General features: G+C 30.4%; 3 protein-coding genes across 3 annotated transcripts; 1 reads left to right on the top strand and 2 right to left on the bottom strand.

The window, feature by feature from the left end:
• Nucleotides 1-819: 819 nt before the first annotated feature.
• Nucleotides 820-7,437, top strand: LOTGIDRAFT_52500 (hypothetical protein; the record flags this gene model as incomplete). The annotated part of the gene is made up of 14 exons (XM_009049333.1): nucleotides 820-901; nucleotides 1,296-1,442; nucleotides 1,846-1,961; nucleotides 2,132-2,169; nucleotides 2,514-2,646; nucleotides 3,303-3,439; nucleotides 3,737-3,959; nucleotides 4,219-4,333; nucleotides 4,697-4,834; nucleotides 5,135-5,236; nucleotides 5,423-5,701; nucleotides 6,062-6,252; nucleotides 6,623-6,809; nucleotides 7,223-7,437. Coding segments are annotated over 14 exons (2,103 nt in total), but the record flags the coding sequence as incomplete, so codon positions are not given.
• A 4,897-nt stretch (nucleotides 7,438-12,334) lies between these two features.
• LOTGIDRAFT_139267 (hypothetical protein) lies at nucleotides 12,335-16,575 on the bottom strand (the record flags this gene model as incomplete). The annotated part of the gene is made up of 5 exons (XM_009049334.1): nucleotides 12,335-12,606; nucleotides 13,143-13,257; nucleotides 14,704-14,901; nucleotides 15,451-15,659; nucleotides 16,083-16,575. 5 exons carry the CDS (start codon nucleotides 16,573-16,575, stop codon nucleotides 12,335-12,337), a joined length of 1,287 nt encoding a protein of 428 aa, XP_009047582.1.
• Nucleotides 16,576-22,170: 5,595 nt separating this feature from the next.
• Nucleotides 22,171-24,484, bottom strand: LOTGIDRAFT_68630 (hypothetical protein; the record flags this gene model as incomplete). Its single annotated transcript, XM_009049335.1, has 2 exons — nucleotides 22,171-22,345; nucleotides 24,348-24,484. Coding segments are annotated over 2 exons (312 nt in total), but the record flags the coding sequence as incomplete, so codon positions are not given.
• Between the last annotated feature and the right edge of the window lie 1,627 nt (nucleotides 24,485-26,111).

Consider the following 26,111-nt stretch of genomic DNA (forward strand, 5'->3'; position numbering starts at 1 on the left):
GGTGTAAAAGATTGGTAGATAGAAATATATTACCTGTAGAAGAATCTACTAGAATATGACTTAACAAGAAACTTTTCGACATATGCTTCCTGACCTATCAAATCAAATTACAAACACAAGTGTCAGAGAACTCTTATATCATCTATGGTGCCAAAATAATCAGTGTTCTCAGAGTTTCATGATTGAGCTGGAAAATTTGTGGAACAGGACTATTATAGTTAGATTTAATGTTAAAATAGGAACAAAGAAACCAGTAAAAGATATCAAAAGGATTTGTGTATGTCAAATGGGTGTGATGTAAAATTAAAAGTTCAGTGTGAATTAAAATGAAAAATCTAGGAATAGTTTCAAATTAACATAAAAATTGTGCATTAACATTAAATAACAACCATCTCAAATAATTTCTGCTCACATTTTATTTAACAAATTATAAGATGGATGATTGGAAACCCTGCAATTACGCACAGGTAATAAATTTAAAATTTTGGATTTCTAAAAAAAAATAACAGTCTATATTTTATTTTATGACTATTTAGATTTGTTTTGAACTTTCTTAAAGATGTCTGAAGGAAGCAGAGAATCTCCAATTTGATTCAAGATTTATGATGTACTTTAACCATAGGGAAGTTGGAAACAAAACCTTGACAACTTATGATTAATATCATTAATTATGTTTTTAGATGACATTTTGTTTAGTGACCTCTACTATCATTTTTTGCACACATCTAGATTTTTAAAATTATTTCATCTTTTCATCATAATATGAATTAATGGGTTATAATTACTATTTATTAAGCATTGCATTTATATTTTTTCCAGGTGAAACATCGACCACCTAATAAACTAACAATCAAAGTTACACAAGGTTATAATATAACTAAAGGATGGGCTAAAGATTGGAGTAAGTTGAAATATATTTTGAATTTACGAAACTTATTTTTAACATTCCTGATATTTAATGAAGCTTGGAAGTTTGAAAAAATATTTTCTCAGCTGTCTGACATCAATCTATAAAAATTTCTAATGAAATGATGCTCTCTCATTAACTACAGTTTCAATTTTAACCATACACCTCTCTGACTTAATTAAAATTTTGAAATGCAATTTTGAAATATTTTATGTCATATAACCATTACCTACACAAGAAAATTGTAAATGCATAGATCTAGATAGTGAACGCAAGGAGAAAATCAACAAACAAAGCCTACAAAATCAAGGAGGTTGTCTATTAGTCCAATAGCTATCCGGGATCATTTAATGGCCGTAAATTCACATACATTTATGATTTGTTACAGTGGATACACCTGACCCATATGTAATATTATGGATTAAAACGGCGCCAAATAGTTGGCAGAAAACAACAGTTAAAGACAATGATATTCATCCAGTCTGGAACGAAACTTTTACATTCTATTTAGATCCTATAGTAGAAAATGTTTTGGGTAAGTGCAGAATTATATCAGTGACTTGTCAGACACCATCACCTGTTACTTCAGCAATTTGCTAAGGAAAATGATCCCATCATAACTCTGAGAATATGTACAAAGTGTTGCATCAACTAGTTACTTGTTAAATAACTCTGAGTGCAAACTTTGAAAAAACATGAGCTGCATTGTCTTCTATTGAACAGAATTGTAAAGTAATAATAAGATTGATTCAGTTGCAATTTTAGACTATTATTAACATATTTCAAACTACAGCATGTCTTTTTGTTTTAAATGTAATGAGTAAATAATGGAAATTGTAAAATAATTGATCAGAATGTGCATAATGAAATGATACTTCTTGATTCCAAACCACACATTTAAAAAACACCTCAGAATAACTAGATGTTACTTGTTTTAGAAATATCGCTAATGGATGCCAACTATACTATAGATGAACATCTCTGTCAACGTCAAATACCTCTTGATGATATTCCAGTGAAAACTAAAATTAAAAAACGTATTCAATTTAATGACGTAAGTATCTTAGAATACTAAATATTTCTGACCCAAAAGAAATCATCCAAGGAGACTTTTTTACCCATGTTAGCAAAAGTGAATGAGCAATAATACAATCCGAAAAATACTTGACAATATTGTAATTATGACTAGAAAAACATCATCAAATACTGTTTAATTTATTACAGACATCTGAAGTAGAATTAGAAATGTTTATGGTTGTTGAGTAAGTATATCATCATATAATATAAATTCACAATTATATTGCTGATGATAAATCATGAATTCAAAGCAAGGATCTTATCAACCACACGACATCACAATAATACATAACACTACTTATATACACCAGTTTACATGTACATCCAATGAATTGTAAAGAGATTTTAAAACTTATGTGTATCAGGGGACACTATTTATAACATTCCAATTTTCTGGCAGACGCATTTCGCTACTAATTTTATCAGCAGTCTTTGCAATAGTGACATCATTATACTGTCATAATTTGTATTAACCTAAAACATGTCTTTACTGATATACTTAATAATAATAAAACTTGTTTTCTACTAGTGATAATCCCAAGCTACGCTACAGTTTAGCATTATGTGATGAAGAAAAAGAATTTGTTAGTGTAAGAAAAAGTCGAATATTTACGGCAATGAAAGATATATTAAGAGAAGATGGTCCACGAAATGTTAGAGAGGTAATCATTGTTTCTGTTGTGTTCAGCAGAATTTAGAGATCTTTAGTTTTCCCTAAAAGCTTAAAGAAACGGGAATAGTTAAGCCAATCTGATAAAGTGTTCACAGCTCACTGTCAAAATTTGAGTCTTCAAATCCATGTGTCTAGAATTATCCACATTTTCTTGAGACACTGCCATATATAAGAAAAGAAATTCCTAGTTTGAGATATTTTTTAAGGAATCATGCAATTCATATACATTAATAAAACTTCTGAAAACTATATATTCAAGGCTTAAATCAATCCCCCAAAATGGTGCAAATGTCCCTTAACACATTTATATGATGTTAGCAAACACCAAAACACATACATTGAAATAAACGCCAGAAGGAAATCACCACTTACAGCATTAAGTAGATCATCAAGTTCAGCTGATAAAAATTTGGCAGCTGTTCATACTAATTTATGTTAGCAGATTTGAAAATAAAATGTTATCAAATGTCAAGGGATCTTAGGCAAAGCCAAGATAAAAAGCCATTGAAACAATGACTACACGTTTTTGCATTTTACGATGGAGCCCTGGACCCTAGATTTATGAGCCTACCTCTAACTTGTTTAACTTGGTTTATTACTGAGCAGTATACTCCATATTGAATTACCAATAAATTTATATTCTAGGTCCCAACCATAGCTGTATTAGGATCAGGTGGTGGTTTTCGTGCTATGACAGCACTATGTGGTGTAATGACTGCTCTAGCTGACAGTAGAGTAATAGAAATGGCCACCTATGTTGTTGGTTTATCAGGTTCAGCATGGTAGGTATTTTTCATCAAAGACTATTAATTTCATGTTCATGACTCAATCTGATTTGAAAGTTCAAAGACAATGAATCAGTGAGACTTCTTGTGCTAATATCTGCAACCAAAGTCCATGTTTCAGCTTTTAACAATGGTCTTTCCTACCTTTAAAAGCTCTTATATGTCACAAACTAGGACCTATTGATGTATCTACACATCTGACAGTATCCTAATTGGCTGGGTTACAAGATGGTTAATCTGTTTTTTGGTTTTCATAGAATTAAATCAAAATCAAAATAAAATTCTTTATTGCAGGTATATATCTCAACTTTATTCCAATCCTGAATATCCACTAAAATCTCCAGGGGCATTAAAGGAAGAACTCAAACTGAATATAGATTCCAGTCCATTCTGGTTAATCAAGCCTCAAAGTATGTACAGATACATGAAACGAATAATGGAAAAACGAAGACATGGCCAACCAGTCTCCTTTACAGATTTTTTTGGCCATCTTGTAGGAGAGACTATATTAAAAGGGGTGAGTAAATAGGTTTCACTTAGTAGCCATTTCCTTTAATGAAGGCATCAAATAACCCTAGAAATTGTTCCGGACGTTTTATTTGGGAGAAAATCATGTTGCACCAGATAATTGCCAAAACTATAGAAAGAAAATGTCTGTGTTCAGATGATTTTTTCATGCTTTGCCTTGGTTCATGTACCCAAAACTTCAGAACTAGACACAAGAACGCAGGACAGATAATTGATGATTTCTGTATTAGTTATTATTCATATTACAGAGACTAGAAACTAGGCTATCAGATCAACAAGAGAAAGTTAAAACTGGTAGAATACCAATGCCAATCTATACATGTCTTCATGTTAAAAAACATGTCTCAGCTATGATCTTTCATGGTAAGAATACACTTCTTTATTTATAAATTGATGAAAAATGGCTAAAGCTTAAAATCTAATTTGACGTTTTTTTCACTCTCTAATGTACTATAAATACATTGCAAAGTATAACTCACTACAGAACAGAATTGTTATTTTGTTTAATAACTTGTTGTCAATGACTGAACCAAAGTATTATTGTTATAGCATATTTGCGTGAATAGTAGCCTAAAATGGGCTTGCCAAACAGGGCTGAACATCATAGACAGTGACAAAAAACTTCTGGAATTTTTTAACAGAAGATATCCCATTCAATATTGGCAGTCAGCCATTTATATGCATGTAACCCCATTTTTATTTTCATGACTCACATTTCTATTGTAGAATGGATGGAATTTTCACCATTTGAAATTGGTCTACCTAAATATGGTACATTTTTAAAACCAGAATTATTTGGTAGTAAATTTTTCATGGGTCAATTAGTCAAACCTTATAAAGAACCACCGCTTCATTTCTTACAAGGTAAAAATGATATCTTATTGAATAACACAGTGCTCCATGATTGTCAAATTGCCCTGCTATCAGTTGCCTGCTTGAGTTAAACAGTTTATATTTACATAATATTCCAATGTGTAACTGAATGCATGTTATTACTACTGTGTCCAGGGAAAAAACTCTGTTTTAAGTTATTTAAAGTCTTTTTCAACACAAAATGTATCTTATCCTAGAGAATCTCTACCATTGATGTTAATTTTCAATCTATTTGTCATAAAGAATTTCCCTTAGCAATCATTATCTATTCAACTTATTTTATTTCTATAGGTATATGGGGTAGTGCATTCTGTATCCAGTTTAAACGATTATTACAAGATGATAAGAAGGTTGATATAGCTGAATTAATGAGACAAGAAAGAGATGAATTAGGTCAGTGTTCTGCTGCTAATTTTTTCCTTCGGCATGTCACCTCATATTTGCATGGGTCCACAAAGCATATTTGTAGTCAGTTTCTTTCTGTGATTACCTCTTAGATAGGCCTATTTCATAACATGTTCATTTTTCAAATTTCAGAAAATGAATTACAAAAAGAGCTGAATTCACAGACAGATGAAGACAGTGAAACAAGTGATACAGAAGAAGATGAAGTAACAAAGAAAGACCAAAAAGAATCCAAACCGAAAGCACTGGCTAGAAAGCCTAGTAAGAATGTTAAAGTACAATCCAACTCATTCTGGTCTGGTATGGTAGAAAAGTTATTTGATAGTACTATACTACAGACTATAGAAGGGCGAGCTGCTATGGTACATAATTTCATGAGAGGACTATCCATGTCTTCAATGTTCAGTTATTCCCCTTTCTCAGCCCGAACTAACTCAAAAGAACAAGTTTATGGTGAGTAGAAAGGTTTTTTTTGATCAATATGCTTATCATATCATGTGCTTAAACAAAATAGAAATTTCGTACAACCTTTTGAGTATATATCAACCCGGTACAATGCTCTTGGAGTATGCCTTTTTTCGACACAGTTGCCATAATGTACTTGTAAAATTCAACTTGAAACAAAGAGGGAAGGCTACATTCCTGTGTCAAAAAGAAATTGAAATTTTAGTTAAGATTAGTCAAATTAATTCTGTATTTTGGCCTACCAATATGCAATAGAAACAAAAAACAATAAAATTTATTCCATTTGGATATAAAACAGTGCTTATGAGAATTTCATTGTCTAATCATGTTATATATTGTATATTTCAGATTTTAATCCAGATACATTTGATGGAATATTTGAGATGTATCCTACTAATATTAAAAAATTATACGTAGTGGATGGTGGACTGACATTTAATTCTCCTTACCCACCTATATTACGACCACAGAGAGCTGTAGATTTATTAATATCATTTGATTTTAGTGCTAGACCGTCTGATACAACTCCACCATTTAAGGTAATGATCTACAATTTTTATCTAAAATAACTCAGGCTTAATCAACTGTATATCTTGGTTATTATGTCCAGCCAGTCTGGTATTAAGAGCTGGCTTGGTTTCACAGTTTGCCCCTCTATATGAATGCAGGCTAGGACTTTATTTCCCGAAAGGTTTTGTTTGCTTTGTTTCTTGGAATCTATGTTTGGTTATATTATGTTTTCAGATAATTGATTTTAAAATCTTTGACAGATGATAATATTCATCAACATTAACATTTTCAATTTGCAAACCATTTATAGTATTGAAACCAAAAGTTTGTTTTCAGCTATCAAAATGTCAAATGTAATGAATATCAATGCACAAACTAACGATTTTATTTGAATTTCAGGAGTTATTATTAGCAGAGAAATGGGCTAGAATTAATAATATACCATTCCCACCTATAGATCCTACTATAGTTGATAGAGAAGGTTTAAAAGAATGTTATGTATTTAAAGATCCTAATGACCCACATTGTCCTACTGTTCTACATTTTACATTAGTTAATATCACATTTAGAAAAGAGAAAATGCCAGGTAAATAAAACTTTTAATATCATCCATATTGAACTGTGGTCATTGAAATTTTCCAACAACTTTCATTCTGTGATGAAAAGATTCATTATGAGACATAATTTTGAAGTGTATCATTATATTGGTGGTATACCTTTAAGGAGAGTTTGATACATGAATATAATGATTAATGATAAATATCTTGAAAATAGCATACAACCAAGACAAATCTATCAGATAAAATTTCTATGACAATTTCAATAACAAACACAATCAAGAAAAAACTTAACTCAACAAATGTATGCATTTAGAATTGTAACTAATTCAAAATTATGTTGCAATTTTACTGGCGTTATTTTTGACTCTCTTAATATCAAATCAACTGACTACAATTTTGCATTGAATTTCTTAAATCATGATCCTTGAATATATTTCAGGTGTACCAAGAGAAACAGAAGAAGAATTTGAATTTGCAAATTTTGATTTATTTGATGATCCAGAGAGACCCTATTCCACATTTAATTTTAAATACGATCATCTGGCATTCGATAGATTAACAAAATTAACAGAATTCAATACATTATTATATAAACAACTTATATTAGACAATATTAAAACTCGTATTAAATTAAGACGTCGCCATAGTATCAGACGACCTTGTAAAATACGAGATATCAAGAAACTTAATTTACGTGATAAATTCAAGGAAGGAGCTTTGGAAGCATTTATTAGATCTATTGACGAACAGGAACAGGAAGGAGCACAGCTTGAAAAAACTGAAGTAAACAACGTAGCTGAATCTTAACTTGTGAAATCTTTGATTCTGCCAATATTATTGGAATCTGTGACAGAAGATTTTTCCGTCATTTTTTAAGGAGTATCTTTCTGTTAACAGAAATTAACTTGTATTCTCTTTCAAACGTTTAAATATTCAGTCCCAAGTATATTGTCTGCATTTGCACTTTCTTGCTTTAATTGTAGCTTTAAATAATTTTTGAAGCATCAGTTCTATATATTAATAATATTATTATACATATAGGTCTACCTTTCTAAATCAAATAAATCTCCAATGAGGAAAATTGTGCAGTTAAACTAGATTATTTATATTGTCTATGGAGACCTAGTACGCAATGAAGAATGCATTTTTACATTTCATCCAAATGCCTCATTTAAATATTTTATTTTATTTAATACATTAAAATGTGTAATGATTTTGAATGAATTTGTTTGTCCATATTGTGTATGTATTTTAAACTTTGATCTGATGATTATGATCTGCTAATAAATTAATTTTATTGTAAACAGTTTTTGATTTATTTCATTTTACATATTTCAGTTTACATGAACTGCAGAATACAAGATCATGTTTGCTGACACATGGATGTCCTGTTGTCCTCAAATCAAAGCACAATGCAGGATTAAAAAAAATAACTAAAGACAGAAGTTTATTAGTTAATTCTGTGATTTAATTAGAAATGAGTAAAAACAATGTGCAAATAACACAACAGTTAGTGTAAAAATATACACAACAGTTAGTGAAAAATATACACAACAGTTAGTGAAAAATATACACAACAGTTAGTGTAAAAATATACACAACAGTTAGCGTAAAAATATACACATAATGAACTTTTTATACTTACATAATCACATGCAAGTTTTTATCTTGGATTTATTTTTTGATCAATGTGACATCTTTATATGTATGTTCTGTAATTACAAATGATGTAACTTTCATAAAGTTCCACTAATAAAATTGTAAATGCTTAAATCTGTCACAGTTGAGGTTTTATACAAACTTTCATAAATCACATGAATTGTCCTATACAACAACTTTTTTCTTTCAAAAATTCATAAAATCACATGTAAAATTCATAAAATCACATGTAAAATTCATAAAATCACATGTAAAATTCATAAAATCACATGTAAAATTCGTGGATGTGGATGAAAATTACAGATTTGTTCTTTATTAATCATATGTGAAGTCTTTCATAAATCACAATTATTTGTTAAAAAAAAGTTCTCTAAAACAAAATTGTTATATATCATTTCACATAATATCAAATCTTCCATAAAACAGTTTGTATATATCACAAAAAATAAAATAAAAGTCAATGTTTTAATACCAAAATAAACAGCAGACTGAATATCATTCTATGTTCACTCAATCACATAACATCATCAATGGCCTGATCTGTCATATCTTAATTAGATCTTCATCAATGGTAAGAAGTAAAAAATTGTCTATTTGACCCTTGAATAGGTTTGTGTTATACATTTTATAGTAAATTCTGTCTTTTGATCTTCATTATTTTTTATCCATTATATTTGCATTTTATTTTTGTTCACTAAACACATTTTCCATTCAATCAGAATTCACTTTACTCTGTCTTGACTTTTCTCCATGATTTCATTATTTTCCTGAATGATTTCATTATTTTTCTCAGTGATTTCATTATTTTTCTCAGGGATTTCATTATTTTTCTCATTTTTCTCAGGGATTTCATTAGTTTTCTCAGGGATTTCATTATTTCTCTCAGTGATTTCATCATTTCTTTCAGTAATTTGATTATTTTCTGGATGCTGTAGTGCCTGTCTCTCAGTCATGATTGTTGAGTTAATAAATTCCACCAGAGTGTTTCTATTATTGTGGGTTATGAACTTCTTAAACTGATGATCTGAAATGACAGAATAGAGATTATAGCCTTCTTTACAACAATCATTTTGTGATTTGCAATAAGGTCCTTGAAGCTCTGTCAGATTTTGTTATTCCCATTTCAAAATTTGAAGCCATTATGCTACAGGCTGTGTACTTTTATATTTCCAGCATGGAGAGAGTACACTGTGAATGCTCTCCACTAACACGTTACTATGTTGAGTATTATACTGTAATGATTCCGCCAATGAGTTTAAAAATATCATATATTAAGTTTAGGTTTCAGCTGAACCCAATAATCATCCAACATTACATGTACCTTTGATGATGGTCATCAATGGAGCTATTTCAACCACTGTCAAATCAGATTGGTCTTTATCTAAGTTTTCCATCACAGACTGTAAATATTGGTGTAGATTATCCAGACCACCATTATAAACTTGAAGATATAATAACTGTTGTAAATGACAAACTTGAGGTATTCTTCTTAGACTGGTCTGTACAAAGAGATAAAACCAGGTACACAAATAAAAATTTACCATCTAAAACTAAATACAAATCATGGCAGACATATCCAAATAGAACCAAATAAATGCCATCTTTTGTAATTAAAGCAGAAATTTCTACTAAGATTTGATCAATAACTGTCATAACAAAGCTGTATTTTGTTTTCAAAGAAATGTGCACAAACAAGACCAATGATAATATATGCTTACAATTAATAACATATCAATGGTGGGTTTTGGTTTGCTAGATGTATTTCATACTAACCTTAATGAATAATCTTGATAATAAATAAATAAAACCAGCCATATATCTTGTTAAACAAGTAGATATTTTTAATATAACACTGCTGCCTGTTGGTAAATACTGAAATAGATAAAATAGTTACTGTTGTAAGAGATGTAGTAATATTTTATTCATATTTTAAGTCAAAGTTTTAAATTTAAAAATGTTTGTGTATTAGTTAGATACTCGATACATATCATGACAATAACATTGTGATAGGTATCGTAGCATGGCATGATTGGTGATACCAAACACTTCAATGCATTGGTTACATGCCTTAAAGTCCAATGGTCTTGATGTCCAATGATGTGAAGTAAGGTTTAACTACTGTTCATACAATGAAAATTTTTCATTTCCATGGGCACTAAATATTTTCATTTTCATATCAAATAAACCAATATAATACCAATAATATATTTACCATTAAAATATCTTTAATATGTAATAATATATCTCTTTTATATTGATTCTTAACTTCAGATATATCAGATTGGACTATATCACAGTAGAGTGTACCACTTTTAATTGTCTTCAGGTCTTCTGGTGATTTTAGAACTAACGATTCGATCTGAGAACTAGATTGTAATTCCAGACTTAGTTCCATGTCAATGTTAAAAGAATATAGTCCTGGAAGAGAACTGGAACCAACAGAATCTTGTAATAATTGGTTGATTAATGTTTCACATAGCTTTTTCTTGTTGACAGTAAATAGTTTGTTCCCATTCTGAAAGTAAACATATATCTATATGAAAATAAAGTGAATGCTAAGCCAATACCACCTAAACATAAAACTCAAAGGCTCAAGCCTCAAACTTGGATAGTAAAAGTATACATTCATCAGTGGACTTAACTTGTTCCAAACTAACAGAATGACACCAGTTTAGTTCACTGATGAATTTATACTCATTTTGACCAAGTTTAAAAATCAAAATAATTTGATCACCCTAAGAGGTAGTATTCCTTTAAGTATGGCTGTTACATCCATATATATTTGAAATTGTAATGTTGGATTGAACATTCTAATGGTTGAGTTTTCAAGTCATATATTCTTGAAAATTTATTTCTTAGCCTAGTCTGCATATATCTTACTGATATACTTACAAGTACTGTATGATGGTGTAATATCTTATTATAACATGATACAATTCTATTATCACAAAATCTAGAACTTTCTATATTCTCTATTATCTTTTCTTTTCTTTCTCTCCATTCTTTTACATCTTCATCTTTTAACATGTTGGTACACTACAATGATATAAATATTTCAGTGTTAGATAATTCTTTCCCTTTAAACACAGAAAACAAACTAACTTCAAAATACTATGAAGAATCTCCTGATATTTTTTTTTTGGAACAATGGCAACAATATGCATAAGTTTACTTATCTTGAACATCTATCAAATTTATAAAATGTGAACTTTGCTTTTTGAATACATATTGCCTACCAACAGAAAGGCATATGAAAGTCGCAAAGTTAGTACCAAGCAAATGTATTTTAGTTCCCTTACTTGTAAAGTAAGTTTATCATGTGACACTCTGTAAAAGTCCATCTGCTGTAACTGACTCTTCCAAGGGAGATCACCCTGTTTCTGTCGATCTTGGAATGAGCCACTGAGTTTACTTTTAGGACTGTTTAATCTTTGGAATTGAAAGGGTGGTTCTATGACGTCTGAAAGTTCTTGTGGTTCATGATCTCTATCCAAGAAAAAACTGGAATATTTCTGAAAGGAAATTCTTCATTTATTGTAAAATGGAGAAAAAACTGATGAAAGTTGACTATGATTGTGCAGCAGACAATCCATCTTTGATCATTGAGGGCACTTTTCAGGATATATAACATTTGTAATCATCAGATCATTTCAGTGATACAGTTTTTCTTTTATTGAAAGCATACCAGATACCAGTTTCTATTCTGAAAAGCACTCAGAAAGCTTAGATTTTTTTCCATCAATATTTAACAAAAGCATTTGACAATATCACATCCATACATCAGTTCTGAGGAATTGTGTAGGGCCAGATTTCGTAGGCTAATCGACAGTGTCTAGCTAATATTCATTTACAGTTAAATTGTCATACCAATTATATATACCAATTATATTTATCAAAAAATGTTAAAAATACTAACTTTAGAATATTTATTTGTTATTATCTGAGAATATTCTGGTATTCTTCGTAAATTATATTTTGTAATAAATAATTCTTGACAATATTCTTTAAGTGACGTCTGCCATCTTTCATCTTCTGTTGTTAATTTCTTGTAGGTATGAATATTAACTTCTATTGCCTCTATTTGATAGTTGACAAACTGTTGACAACATGATACATGTTGTTTTAAAAAAGATTCAGGATACAATGGTTTGTTTACTTCAAACTCTGAAATTCACAATCACAAAATGTTAGTCAAAATATTTGTTAAAGAATAAACAAACTTTCAGTTAAATGTCTAAATCCATGGATTACCAGCGTATTATTTTACAGGAAATATGTCTAATTCTATATCTTACCAAAATTGATCACATGAAATACTTCCCTCAACAGTCATGCCAAACTTATAAATACTTCAGATTGGCTAATAAACAGGAGATGGACAGAAAAGTTGGACCACAGAACAAAATCTGATGACCCAAAAAAATGTTCTTCAAATTCATTGAAAAGTGTATGGACCTTAATATGATGACAAAATTGAGGTTAGGAGAGGTGAGGTAACTCTCAATTATATGACTGTGAAGCAGTATTCTTACCATCATTTGGGTTGGGGGCTCTAAAAAAAACATCACAAAAAGTCCTTGGAAAGCCAATGGAAGCCCTTATGAATTCATTCAAAATATTTTGGCTGGCTTAAACCACATCAGAGTATTCAAATACTAATGTTGGGTGTAAGGAAAGAGAAACTTATTAATGTTACATACCATTATCAAATATTTGTTGGAATGTATCAGATGTTAATTGAGCTGTATAGTGTTCACATATTATATAAACTTCAGAATTACCAGGTTTACTAGTGGAAGGTTTAAATACACTAACCTATAACAATTTAGCAAACAATTGAGTTATCAGTTCAGATAGTACATTTATGTTGAAACATGAGTATTTTTTGATTTCACTACATAAAATTTACTTTTGGCAATCAATTTGGGGCTCCTATACATGCAGTATGAAGCTGATCCTATTTGTGCATATTACATACCCATGATGTTGTATTTACTCATTCCCTCCAAAACTTTTCTTGAGAACTGTTTGGTTTGAATAATTTTTCAAAATGAGTGGAACAGAAAATGAAAGGCCTTATGTGTTCTCAGTGGCCAACACTTTTCACGGTGAGAGTTAGTATTATTGTCTTGAATAGTAGTTATTGACTAACTAACTAAGTACCCAGTCAACCACATATCAAAGAGTATCTTAAAACTTATTAAACAATTAGATCCCTGCATTCATCAAGCAGAAGACTTGTGTGTAGAAAGTACAAAGGAAAGTTAGAGTGAGTTAAAAGATGAACTAACTCACAAGATTAATGTAGTAGTGTTGTATATTATTGTGTAGCTTATATTGTTTTATATTGTCTTTTTGTATTTGCTTAGTTGCTATGTTGGTGTTTGTTATGTTGGCAGTTTCATTTTGTCGTATGCTAAGTGTAGTTTTTTTAAATAGCACTCATCATGAGTTAAGTTAATTAGTCTTCTTTCCTATAGGTGGCAGTTTTTCACTAGTTTCCTAGTTACTTTGTTTTTGTTTTTCATAAGGAAAACATTAAGTTTCAAGTGTTAAATATTTATAGTTTCACAGAGGATAATTATATTGAAATACTACTATGAATTAAAACTCCTAGGAATTAGGTTAAGCATTGTATCTAATTGTAAATATTATTGTAAATATTATTCTTATCCGTTTATAAAACTGCAGCATATTTATTTCCATTACATAAAACTATCGTTTGGGTTATTTCCTAGTGTCTAAAATAGTTATTATATTTATTTATTTCAGAGTTTATAATATATACATTATATCTGTAATATACCGAAGTATTTGCTATTATTTAATAAACTATTTTATATCAAGTCTTCCTGTCACTGGTTTTTCCCCGTTACATTAAGAACACTTCAATGACTTGTAATCTGGGATATAAATTAAGAGTTTTTTTTGCCTATTAATGTGTTTCATGAACACTAATCCTCTATTGCTTTAAAGATTTTCTTGAAGTATAATATTCTAAAAAAATTTAGTAATTTGAACAGGCTCTGTTTTTGCTGCCAGTATGCTATGTGTCATATATCCATGACAATTTCTGATCCCATAATCTGGACAATATCATCTTAGTTTACAGGAATCAATAATGTTGAACGGAAAATGAAATGGTGCCAATATGATTTTAAATGTTCCTGATTAAGATATAAAGCTCAAGCTACATTCAAAGTAAAAATCATATACAGTAACACTAACTAGGATATAAAGAAATTTTTTAAATGGTTTTACCTGTTTAAAAGTGGTATTAAGTAAATATAATAGAGTTATAGTTCTCTCTTCAAACATAGTAAATATCTTAATAACAAAACTACCACCAACTTCTAGTAGTTTTAAACTACTTAATGTTTCATAATAATGTAAATCAGATACCAATAACTCTTGTTCTGCTGGTGAATTCTGACAGCCAATACTTCCATCAGCTGTTATCTACAATACAAGATTAACATGGTGAATTCTGACAGTCAATACTTCCATCAGCTGTTATCTACAATACAAGATTAACATGGTGAATTCTGACAATCAATACTTCCATCAGCTGTTATCTACAATACAAGATTAACATGGTGAATTCTGACAGTCAATACTTCCATCAGCTGTTATCTACAATACAAGATTAACATGGTGAATTCTGACAATCTATACTTCTATCTAATTCTGACAGTTTATACATCTACTCCCATCAGTTGTTAATATGTACTATAATCTTAATTAAGGACATCTGGTGTTGCATGTTGCATTAGTAACTTAACTACCAAAAATCTTAGCAAGCTGGCTTTTTAATAAATATAGTTACCTCCCTTTAAATAATACTTCAAGCAAAATTCCTACTACGAATGGTAGGTTGCTTTTCTTTTTAAAAATGAATCATTTGTAAGAATAAGAAAATTATCGTCTTTTTATGCCCTTTATAATAAACAAGTAAAACATATCAAAAATTATAAAACATGAACCAATGTTAAGAATTGAAGAACTTACTAATTGAATGCCATTCATGTGAGAAACTTTGTCTACCAATGCTTGTATATTCTTTTTATTCATCAGATTTCCAGTACCATCTTGACCAAAATACCAGTGATCTAGTGTCTCTCTTATAAACCAGTCATCATCAATCATATAATTCAATGAATTACCCTCATGGTATGGACATAATGTTGACGCCACCCACTGCCAATGATTCTGCAATTCTAAAATCAAATATTCAAATTACTATACAGAGATCTACAACATTATTTCTGAATTTTTATTGGTCCTTTCTTGACCTGGTTCAGTGCATGAGATTATTTGCATAGCTATTAAGAAAATAATTCGAGAGTGATTCGCCAGCAGTGGAAAGTCTAATGACTTTATTGTTCAGTCCAATCAGCTTCAAATGGTTACTGATAATTTGGATGTTACAATGCTTAAAGTTTTTCCATCAGACCCAATTGGTAGAAAACACCATTGGAAAAAAAAAATAATGTCTCCAAATGTGGATATTTATTGTTTCTATTTCACTGAAAGCTCAGAGTTCTTGTTTGTCAAGAAATATTAATGGTATATACTGATAAAACATGGTCATCAAAAAAGAAAACATCTGATTAACTTGTATATAAAAATGAATACGGTACCTCTATATTTCAGTTGATGATTTAAGGCAGATACAAAAGCACCAGGAGCTTCACAAAGATGCACAGAATTGATTTCTGTACAATTTTCAGGAATTATTGGAAACTTGTTTAAAATCTCATAAAATTTACACCAGGCCTGTGTACAAAGTTCTACATGAAATGCTGTCTTTAATTCATGCATTATTCCTCCTGCAATGTGCATAAATTTGGTATGATGATGCCAGCTGACAATATCTTTATCACTTAAACTATCTTTTACATTGTTCAATCTCTCTTTTAAAACATCTAAATCTTTCTTCATTTCTACCATTGTCTCAGTCAGTTCAAATCCATCAGTGGATTCTATTTTCCAACATACATCTGTTGGCACTGTGTAAGAGAAAGTTTTATCAAAAAGTTTGTGAACTTGTTCTTTAGAAGCTGGGTCTATTTGTTGTAGTTTACTATTACAGGAGTCAAATCGTTTTCTTTTAGATCTTTGTTTACTGGACATTTTACTAAAAATATATTAAAAAAATATGTGTAACAGAATACAGAAGCTCTCTTTCTCTATAATAATTGTAAATCTAGAGTAATACATACAGAAGTAAATTGTCAACATACAGGTACCTAATTTGCCACACTTTTATCTCAAATATAGACTCTTCTATCCTTATGGTGCCCATTTCTCTAAGCCCATTGGTGCAATTGACATAGATTAGGATCTGTATATACCGGTTCATAGTAGATAGTTGAATTTCAGGAAGTAAAAGTAAAGGCAAGTGTGAAGGTATGTTTGTTTTTTGATCATGTTATGTTGAACTCTAGTTTGTGCATATCATACACCCATCTCTTTACAAATGATTTTCACTCTTCAGCATAGATCAGAACCTCATATGGGTTTGATAATTTGAACTTAGAACAAACTGTATTTCTTTTAGTCAGATGGAAAAGGACATTATTCAAACAATCGTAAAATTTGCCTGAAAACTGATCTTCAATGCATTATCAACTGCCGAAAAGGACTGGGAATGAGATGACCATTAGATTTATAATTTCTTGCGGTTCAGAGAGCACTTGATTACTCGTCTTGACTTACCTTTTTGCCTGGGCACTCAGTAATGGTACATTGAAACAGTTCAGTTGTCCTTATAGCAGTATTTTCTTAGAAACTCCACGATCTTAATAATAAATCAGTGACAAAAACATAGAAAATAAAAGTAGAGAGGACTTCCGGTATTGTCTTTGTCGTCCAGACTCTTCCTGTTACATGTTAGTCAGAGACATAGGCTTCTAACAAGCGCGTAGGTTTATATACAGCGACAAATTATCAGTATATCAGTAGTGTATTTAGGGGGAGGGTCATTGGGCCATGGCCCTCCACTCAGGATTGTGAAAGGTCTTATTTTGAAGTGAAAATTGTGCCCTCTAAATGCTCATAATTCATATCAGGACATCTGAAATCTGTTGGCTTCTCGGGCCTCTTGCACCTCCTAGTCCCCCTTCCTTAGAGGTCCTTGCCTTCCCTCCCCTGTGCATTTTCTTAGTATGCCCCAGACAATTATATCTTCCCATCTGTGATTCCTGTAATTCCAGACAATATTCTAGGGGAGCACCTCCCCTGAACCCCAACCATGACTACTGCTCTCTTATAGTTTGTTGCTTAAAAACTTCCCAAACTTCTGGAAATATATAAAACGCATTTATAGACGCCATCATAAAAGGCTCTGGTGGCTCAGTGAGTTAAAACGCTTGCTTGCTAACCAGAAGATTCAAGGGTCAAGCCCAGCATGGCTTGAGATAATACCTTTGGATTTTTTAACTGGGCTTACCCTCATCAATGATACAGACTGGAGGGTATGGGATAATAAACCAAGGTGCTACAGGCTGTGCACGTAAAGTTCTCTCAACAGTTGGAAATCTAAAAAGAACAGGCTAATGCTGCTGTCGTGACAAAAATACCCTGATAGCACACTGCATTTTCCATCACAAAAAGGATTAAAAGAACAAATACAAGTTAAATACAAATCTTTTTAATCCCTTAAAATAATTTCCTTGTATAATAATTTTAGATCTAGTTGTTTCTTGATACAGACAAAAACACATTAAATTACAATGTTAACAACTACAAATATACTGTCAACCTATCGAGAACAACATGTCAACTGATACATTATTAATTCTCTGTCAAATTAGCTTCAGATGTAAATTAATATCTGAAAACAAGCCATGATGGATACAGAAATCCTAGATTTTTAACTGTGGCTGCAGCTAGAAATAAATATCATCAATGTATAAACTAAGTTCACATAATTGTTGTATTGGATTTATAATGTTAAATAACATCCACTTTTGACATCATAATTTGCATGTATATTTAACAGATTATGGGGCAAATAGCTGCTAATAAACATGTTTGATAAATTCTAACAGTCTCATCATTTGCAGGCTTTTTCTTTAATATCCATGCATGTGTTTGATACATTTTACCAATAATTCCATGAATAACTTTGATGATAAATATACTTAATAATTCCAATTTAACACATTAATATCTGAAAGAATTTATTTCTAGTTAAACAGGATTTATCAGTTGTTATAAATAGTAACAATAAGTTGTTCTATGACTGGAGACTATAATAAATATGTCTATTGTCTGTCTCATGTTCATTATTTCTTAGATCAAAGAGTTTGTTTTAGGAACTCTCTATCTATATTTCACCTAGGCATCATAATTAGGATTCTTATTTTAAGGTATGTTAAATGTTCTTCACAGTCATTTACATTCATTTATATCAGATGTAATTGAACATGGTTGCTTAAGAAATACACGATATTGTTTATAACACAGAAACGTTACCGCTTTTTAATTGCAGAATATGATATAAGTTTATACTTGTATCTGCTGAAGTTCTTGTTCTCTGACCAAATTTCATATTTCCCTCCATTTCCATGGACAAGATTCTCAAAAAACTTTGCAGATAATTGTCATAAGGTGTTTTGAAAAACGCAGCCCAGAACTGAACTATGCTGAATCTCGCCTTATTTTGTGGGATATCAATTCTATTCCTTAGTCTGTTTCTTATACATTTTACAAACAGCACTACATTATATGATTTAAATTAAAATATATTCAATGCTCTGATAATCTACTTACATTGATATTTGAACACAGAAAATTGTAATGTTTAAGTTTACTACATTTATATATACAAGTGTCTGATAGTGTTCACAATATGACCAGAATAGAAGCATTTTCACAGCAAATTGTGTATCATTTATTTAAGAACGGAAAAGCATATCTTTTGTGTTTCAAAGCCTGTTAAGCCTGCTTTCAATATAACAAGACATTTGTATACCAAGGTATTGTCTTATGTAATTGAAACAGGCAAAACCTGCTCAAAAACTAGCATGAGAGTGAGTCTTTCCTGTATATTATAAATAATACATTATACACAATCTATAATTGTTGCCAGTAAATTCTTAACAATATGATATAATTTATAAAATGCATTTGTGTACCTAAAAAAAAAAACCTGATTTAAAATATAAAACTTATTAAATAGACATTATTTTGATTTAAACTGATATTAAAAAATATCACGTAAGATTGTATGAGGTAAAAAAAAAATTCATGTTAATTGTTTGCAATGGGAGACACACAAAGATGTTTGTTCTAAAATAATTTTTCTTCAAATTTTATAAAACATTATTCTTAAAAACTTACAAATATGTTAAAAATTTTGTAACATTAAACTCCAATATATATGAAAATTTAACCAAAAGAAAAACTACTTTAAATTCAACAACTCAAAGAACGGAAGACAAAAAAAATGTTTAAAGACTAGCGTAAAAGAAATTATTTTTCATGCGTATTATATCCAATTGTCACAATATTATGTTCTGTAACTGATATCAAAATTGCATGCAGAATTTTGACAGATACATCAACATTTTTATTATAACACAAACAACTGGTTCATTATACAAATTATTTTGTACAGTTTGAAATTATTTGTGTATTAAGTAAATAAAAACAATAATACAATATATATAAATATATACAGACTGTAAGTATAATGAAGGAAAACATAAGGGATATTTATATTATATCATATAAGTAATTGTATTTTCAATCAAATTAGATGATAATCAAATAATAATGGGTCAATTAAATAATTTGCCTTTTAAAAAATGACGTGAAATCAAACACAAATCAGAGTCAAAATTCATAAAAATTCTGTTGTTAGAATTTCTATAAGAAGCTTGAATTGCAAAATTTGTTTGAATAATATTACACCCAATACACTGATTTCAGAGGTTAACTTGGACTAAATTGTTTTAACCTATGTAGTCAACTTTATTATATTGAATAGTATATATAAATACATTAAATAATGACCTATTCAAAATGGGTATATATGTAAATATAGTAGTTAACTTGGTACAAACATGGGGAGTTCAACATTTAGCACATACCCCCTGAGGTAAGATGTTATATTCAACCTATTCTAACTTTCTTGTGGGATTTTAGTATGTCACAAGGCAGTATCTCAAACTTTTCTTTCCTGAAATGCTGTCTTGTGTTTAAAAATTTGAGACATTGCCTTGTACTGGTATTTCTAGATAACAGAAAGACTAATGACTAATCTTGATTGAAGATTCAACTAATCTTTACAGTGGGATTGAATATTTGACTAATCTTTACAGTGGGATTGAATATTCGACTAATCTTTACAGTGGGATTAAAGATTTGACTAATATTAAAGATTAGACTAATCTTTACAGTGGGATTGGTTACACTATGTGTATATACTCTGTCCGTTAAGTTTCCATTCACAGTTTATAAATAAAACATTATCTATACAAATAAAAAATAGTCACACAGAATACAAGAGGCTAGACATTAAAGTAAGTTTGTTTCTAGTCCTTTGTATTTTATCCAATATCATTACACATAATCTGCTAGTAAAATATATATACACATCCTTGCTGTAACTCCACACACTAATCCACAAATATCCATCCATTATAGTTTGTGGAATCAACTTGTCCAGCCTAAAGCACCATATTTAAAACATTTTGGATACAGGCACAGTGAAGTTAGTCTTTAAGATGAATATTGCTCATTATCATTTAAAATAGTTTGAGTATATTCTAAAAGTATCTTCTCTTTATTAAAATATTTTTGGCAAAATCTATCAGTAATTTGCCAATTCTAGTTTAGTTGCCCTTTTATGATAATAAAAAACGTCATTAATAACTCAATGCGTAATGCTGAATCACTTTTCATTTCTGGCAAAAAAACCCTTTGGTTTAAAATTTGTGTTAAAATTGCATTGACATAACACTTCCTCGTTCCATAAGTTAAAACAGGTATAATTAACTTCTTGTGACTAACTGAGAGACTATAAATACAATAGAGCAGAAGAGATAAGATATTGTAATAGATGGCGCTGCTGAATTAGGTTTGGTAGGACGCTCGGTAGGACGTGGACGATTTTTGTCAGGATGATGTCTGTTTCTGTTTTTATCTTTGCCTGAATTGTCTGTATTATATGTGGGATTATTACTATCTATATCTATATTATCGTTGGTAGAATCAATATATCCTACTCCTGAGCCACTGCTTTCGGTATCATCTATCTCATCACCACCACTACCACTTCCACTATAGCCATCAATTTCTAAAATAATAAACATAAACATGTGTTACAAATATTTAAAACATCAACATCAATAAAAGAGAGTCATAGCCCAAGTTTGACTGAAATAAATCACAACAGAGTTGTTTCCCTTCATTCAAGTCAGGAATATGCATATAGCTCAAAAGGTCTGGTTCTGTCTGCTCTGTCTTCTAAAGCCTGTGATACCAGTTTCTTCTACAAGCAGAAGAAGTCATCTACCAACATACCAAGTTCAGTCTGTATTTTGATTATAATCCAAAAAGGACAAAATGCTGCATGTATGGATAATAAATTTTGCATTAGATTTAACACCATTAACAAACCATTTTAAAGAAACACTTTAGAATAAAGTGGAGTGAGCCAAACCTATAATCAAAGAAAAAATAGTGGATGGAAAATGGTAAACATGTAACAATCTTACCTGTATCAATCCAATCAACATCTAGACCATTATAAGCATTATGTAATCTACTAGTAATAAGTTTTAATTGTATAACTTGTCTACTAACAACACTATTAGCTCTAGTTACATCAACCTCTACTTCTGGATTATTTATCTGATTATAAACACCATCCTTCTGTACATCAGGTATATATCTATACAATATAAACATACATTCATTAGTTTTAACTCAATAAGAAAGAAAGAAAGAAAAAACTATATTTGACAAGGATAACAACTTAGGTTCACAGTTAAGGATCCTTTCTACCAGCTGGTCCTTGGAAAAACCTCTTGATAATGCCGCTGTCAAGGTAAAATTCACCTCTGTAAACTACATGGTATTGCAGATAAGGGCAGAAAAGTAGGGCATTAAACACCATTTGCTTTCAGTAGTCTTTCAAATGTAAAATTTCAGACTTATGTTTTTTAATTTCTAAAACCAGTAAACTCTAGTACAAATTTTGATCTTAGACCACCCTGTTTATATAAGTGGTTGTCAGCAAGTTAAATATACATTTACTAGTAATATATTAATAGCTATAAATTAACTTATATCATTAACACAATATTTATCATAAAATACATTTGAAATTTTATCAGAATGTCAAAATAATTAGAAGATTTCTTCATATTATATCATCACATAGTCTTTCAAAGTCAAAGTTGCTACATGTGTGATCAACAAAATATTAGAATACATGATTATATATATACATGTAGAATATTTCCACTGTAAGTCAATAATTAAGATAATCTGACATTTGTAACTCAATTGATCAGCCTGGCTAGTTTATTATAGACCATTGAGGGTAAATCAAAAAGTTCATTGCCATAGCAAGGTTTACTGTTCCAATATTTTCTAAATTAACCATGAACCCTGAAAAATGACCTTTCTTATCCTAAGGCCCATATTTGACAGATAGATTTTGAAGAAATTTCATACAGCAGTGTTACACCTGAATGACGATGGGGTTGTTATTCAAATGCAAGTTCAACTTTTGCAGCAATTGTGTCCTAAAATGTGTAGACATGAAGGAGAGGCACTATACACTACTGTATGAAATTTCTCCAAAATCTCTCAGAAGATTGGTGTCAAATTTGGACCCTAAGTTTAGATAGGTGAATTCATTGGTCATGGTGAATTCAGAACATTGCTGAAGGTAAGGTCCCCTGAAATCTTGAGCATAAGATTAATCATTCTTTCAGTTTAGAAACAGTTTGTTAATGTACATGTTACTATACTCAGAGGTGAAGATAAGACCAAAATTAAATGCAAAATTTGTGTTCACACAAAGATTTCTTTTTAAAGATTTTTAGATGGAATATCATATGTGCATTTGAGTTCAAATTCATTAAAGTAAAGTCTACACTAGAAGCATTGTGTTAATGTTGGAATGATGGTTAAAAAATACTAACTCCCAACTGTTTTAAATACTTTCACATATGTTTGCACCAATTATATTATAAAGGTTGTTTATGTTCTTACTCTTAATATGAATAGTAAACTCATTGTACCATACACAAACTGTCACTGAATTAATTTGGCTCAACAGAAAGTCTCATGATCAACTATAAAAGCCATATCATCAAAGACACTAGGCTTTAGATGAATATTTAGATCAAGATGGTAATTCAGATCAAGATTGAAATTCGAGATAGGAATTCAGGTCAAGATAGGAATTCAGGTCAAGATGGTAATTCAGATCAAGATAGTAATTCAGATCAGGATATCAAGATGGTAATTCAGATCAAGATGGTAATTCAGCTCAAGATATAAAGATGGTAATTCAGCTCAAGATGTAAAGATGGTAATTCAGCTCAAGATATAAAGATGGTAATTCAGCTCAAGATATAATGATGGTAATTCAGATCAAGATAAAAAGACGGTAATACAGATCAAATATAAAGATGGCTAGTCATTTCAAGATCAAGATAAACATTCAGATCAGGACATCAAGGAAAATTCAGATTAAGATATCAAGGAAATATTTAGATCAAAATGACAAAAGGAAAATTTAAATCAAGATAGCCAGAAAAATTCAATGTAGTAATTAAGATAAAGGAAATCAAAAGGACAATATGTGAAATTCTGATGGAGGTGTGAGTTCCAGGACAAGTATTTCAAAGTCAAATGTAAAATTATATGAAGATTTATACCTAGCCCTGTCTTGTCCATTCCAACAATCTTCTTCATTACCAGGTCCTGCGGCCATATCTTCATTATTACATAATGTATATGGTAATAGATGCCAGAAATCCTTGGCTGTTTTTACTTTTTCTCTTATATCCTTAACCAGTCTATCTAAATTGGTTCCTGCAGCTGTAGTTGGTTTAGGCTGTTTCTTTGGTCTTTCGAAATTAAATTCATATTCTTGTGTCTCTCTCTTCTTTCTGCCAAGTCTGGGTGTACCACAGCCAGCAAATATCTGAAATAATAACAGTTTTATTTCATTTATAAACCTGTGTTTAAGCCATTCTATAATCTTTCTGTAAGGTTACAGAAATGTGAAAGAAGGTTTATTACTTGGCAGCCTAGAGGTCAAGGGCTTTATCCTGTCAGAGGTCAATTTGATAACTTTGCATTTTTTCATTCAGCATATTAAAGATCCCAGGACAATTATAATGTGGAGACAACTCATGTATATCCTTTGGCAAATATCAATGACCTGTAAATGCAATCTCAATTACATTAGGCCTCCCATAAACTAACTAAATTTCAACTTATTTTATGTAATTTTAATGTTTACAGCTTGATTGATTTTTCAACCACTGAACATTGTAGAAATATTTTTTACATTTTACAAGAAATCGGTACAAAACTGACGTAACAAATTTTACACAACAAAACACATCAATCTGACGTGTATAGATTTTAAATTTTATCTTCTCTCTAATTCTATATGAGCCAATGAACAAAACGAATAAACTGGCATGTAATTTTCGTCCACTTGAATATTTATACAACAATCATCTATATTACTGGGAGAAATTTGAGAAGATTCCATGTCAATCTACCAGCATTCCTTGTATTAAAAAATATCAAGTTCCCATGAAGCTTGAAGTTGAGTCGACATGATTTATAACTACTTGTTATTCTGTGCAATGGTATGGAAAAACTATTCATTATATACTTGTCTTGTGTGATAAAACTCTTTACACCCCAACCACATGTTTACTGAATAAGATTTACTTTCAACAATACATGAATGAAAATTTCCATTGCAAAATGATGCCATGCCAATTTCAATCGATGAATAAACTGATATTTTCCATAAACATTATCACAAAGAGAATATTGCTGACGGCATGTTTCATTATCGAAATAGCAAATTTAATTGAAAGTTTATTTCTTGCCACATTCCTGTATTTTTGAAACCATCTTTCATAATATCAAAAAAGTTCTACATAAGATAACTTTCAATTCATGGTAGTCCAGAGGATGCAAGCGGAACTAAGAAGAATGCAGCACCACCCCTTAGTACATGATACCTTGACAGTGAAATAAAGGTAAGTTATATGTAGATCCCACATCTACTGTGTAAAAGACCCTTTATAACTATTCAAAGGGGTGTTCTCCAAATGTTACAAAGGGTATCAAATTATAGAGTCAGGTTTTAATCTTCAAAACTCATTCTTAACCATGATTATTACATACTTTGAGATAATTTGAGATATTTCATCATAATATAGGTCTTGTATCACTGGTTACAAAGTTACTCTTTCGAGGTTATATTACATTTCTAGTCAGATTTTACTTTTTACATTCAAAAATTAAGAAATCGAAAGTACAAATTTGCAAGTCTTCACAAATTTTGATTGCAATTTTCCAAAAGTAAGGCGTTGGACAAATGTGGTTATAAAGATATGAATGTTTCCAGTTATTTTCTACTGTAGTGCAGCAGTACAATTAGTTTTATTAAG

This window comes from Lottia gigantea (genome assembly GCF_000327385.1).
Source record: "Lottia gigantea unplaced genomic scaffold LOTGIsca_134, whole genome shotgun sequence".
NCBI lineage: Eukaryota > Metazoa > Mollusca > Gastropoda > Lottiidae > Lottia > Lottia gigantea.